Source organism: Lutra lutra, chromosome 16 (genome assembly GCF_902655055.1).
Source record: "Lutra lutra chromosome 16, mLutLut1.2, whole genome shotgun sequence".
Lineage (NCBI taxonomy): Eukaryota > Metazoa > Chordata > Mammalia > Carnivora > Mustelidae > Lutra > Lutra lutra.
This window is the reverse complement of record NC_062293.1, coordinates 47,089,266-47,091,750: the sequence shown is the minus strand read 5'-3', so window position 1 is coordinate 47,091,750 and position 2,485 is coordinate 47,089,266. Positions and strand designations below refer to the sequence as shown.

The following is a 2,485-nucleotide window of genomic DNA, read 5'->3' as shown; positions in this document are numbered from 1 at the left end:
TAGTAGTCTTTGACACACTTAGTATGCCTCAGAATTCAGGTGAATGAAAGGAGGGAATCTTCTTTAGTCAAGAAACTAGGGAGCACTACAATATTTCAAGTAGGAATTGATGGTGGTCAAAGCTAAAGCACTGAAACAATAAGTAGAAAACATATATGAATTATTTAAAATTAAGAATCAACAAGGTCAGATGTTGATGTGAGGGATAACCTAAGTGACAATACCTGGTAGCATCCTCCGTGTGAGAAACCTTGGAACAAACCTGGTTATAGTCAAACTATTGAATACAAATGTATTGGTGCATAAAATAATATTCCAAGTAATCTCCATAAGGGAGATTAAAAATAAAAAAGATAGGGTTCTCTTTCTCAAGTATTCCATTGTCTACTCAAGAAAGATGTGCAGAGGATGAGGTTCAGTCAGACATGTTGGTGGGATGGCTGGTCATGGAAATTAGAAGAAAAAATCTGGTCTATACATAGAGACCTAGAGTCTACTAAGCAGGGGATGAAGCCACAATGGACTTAGATGAGTCATTAGAGGAAATAATAAAAAAAATGGGAGAGAAGATCAAAGAGAAAAATATTCTGATACCACAAATTTAAGGGTTTGGAATAAAGATGAAACCTACTGAAGGAAGTAGTAAATGTCTACTTTCAAAATTGGAGAGTAAACACCCAATTCTTCCTTTGCTACGACCTAAGCCCAGTAGTCTTAAAATTTACAATCTTCCATGCCAGTTCAGACAGACACCAGTTACCTCCTAGCTCTGGGTTCATTCTCAGTCTAGTCGGTGAAAAGAATTTCTGATTGTTCACAGTGTTTTTGTACTAACCGCTCCTTCCACTGGAGAGATTTTTTTCAAAGACTTTGAAACATTGTCCTTTCATTTCCATGTATAATAAAAACTAGTATGTGATTCTGCAATCTCCATTAAGTTGTAAGGTGCTACAGAGCAAAGACTATATCATATATGACTAAATGGATAAATAAACTGGTTTTCACATGTTTATAATTTTTCTGCAAAGCTTAACAAAATTTCTAGCACATGAAAATTAGGTACAGTGACAAACAGGGAATTCCCCCACAATTTATTGGATTTAGCACACCTAAGTATAGACACAAAAATCACAGGGGTCAAAAGAGGTGATTTAGGAAGACCATTACACACAGTAACTTTACTAATAATTCTGGATTCCTCTCCTCTTTCTACTGAAGGATCCATGAGAGGATGAGAGGAGACAACAAGTCCTTTACCCTTGGTTTCATTCTCCTGGGAGTCAGTGGTCAGCAGCAACAGGAAGACTTCTTCTTCATCCTCTTCCTGTTCATTTACCCCATCACACTGATTGGGAATCTGCTCATCATCTTGGCCATTCAGTCTGATATTCGCCTTCACAATCCCATGTATTTTTTCCTTGCCAATCTCTCCTTTGTTGACATCCTCTTCTCCTCTGTAACCATCCCTAAAATGCTAGCCAACCATGTCTTAGGCAGCAAGGCCATCTCCTTTAGGGGATGCCTAACACAGATGTGTTTCATGATTGGCATGGCTAACACAGATAGCTACATCCTGGCTGTGATGGCGTATGATCGTGCTGTAGCCATCAGCCGCCCACTTCATTACGCAACAATTATGAGCCCACGGACATGTGTCTTCCTAGTTGTTGGGTCTTGGGTGGTTGGAAATACCAATGCCCTCTTCCACACTCTGCTCACAGCTCGTCTGTCCTTCTGTGGCAGCAAGGAAGTAACCAACTTTTATTGTGACATCACCTCTTTACTCAAACTATCGTGTTCTGACACCTACTTTAATGTGAAGATGATGTACTTAGGGGTTGGTGTTTTCTCCATGCCATTACTATGCATCATCATCTCCTATGTCCAGGTCTTTTCCACAGTCTTACGGGTTCCATCCACCAAGGGTGTGCTCAAAGCCTTCTCTACCTGTGGTTCTCACCTCACAGTTGTCTCTCTATATTATGGGACAGTCATGGGCATGTATTTCCGCCCTCTGTCTAGTTACAGCCTAAACGATGCAGTGATAACTGTGATGTATATCGCAGTGACCCCAATGTTAAATCCTTTCATTTATAGTCTGAGAAACCGAGACATGAAGGCTGCCCTGGGGAAACTCTTCAGCAAGACTTTCCTCATAAACAGTGTGAGATCATTGAAGAGTTAATTGGAGTCACCAATTAGGATGCACTTGGAATCCAGCCCCAAAATCCTCCCCCTCCAAGAAGCCACCTTTTTCTCCCAGGCCAAAGCCACTCAAGTCTGCAGACTTCCATTTGATCTTGTCAGGTTCCAGAGTAGGAGTGGTGTCAGCAATATGTACACCCTTTCAGACATCAGGTATAATTGAGTAAGAGTCAATATTATCTTTGAATATCACTTTTTTTTTAGATTTTATTTATTTGACAGAGAGAGATCACAAGCAGGCAGAGAGGTAGGCAGAGAGAGAGGAGGAAGCAGGTTCCCT

General features: G+C 40.5%; 1 protein-coding gene across 1 annotated transcript; it reads left to right on the top strand.

Annotated features, from left to right (window-relative positions):
* The first annotated feature begins 1,231 nt into the window (after positions 1-1,231).
* Positions 1,232-2,185, top strand: LOC125086698 (olfactory receptor 1A1-like). The gene has a single exon (XM_047706034.1). It carries the CDS (start codon positions 1,232-1,234, stop codon positions 2,183-2,185), a length of 954 nt encoding a protein of 317 aa, XP_047561990.1.
* The last annotated feature ends 300 nt before the right edge of the window (positions 2,186-2,485 follow it).

Excerpts from the sequence above, each read along its gene's own strand:
- LOC125086698 (XM_047706034.1), top strand. The coding sequence starts at position 1,232 with ATGAGAGGAGACAACAAGTCCTTTACCCTTGGTTTCATTCTCCTGGGA.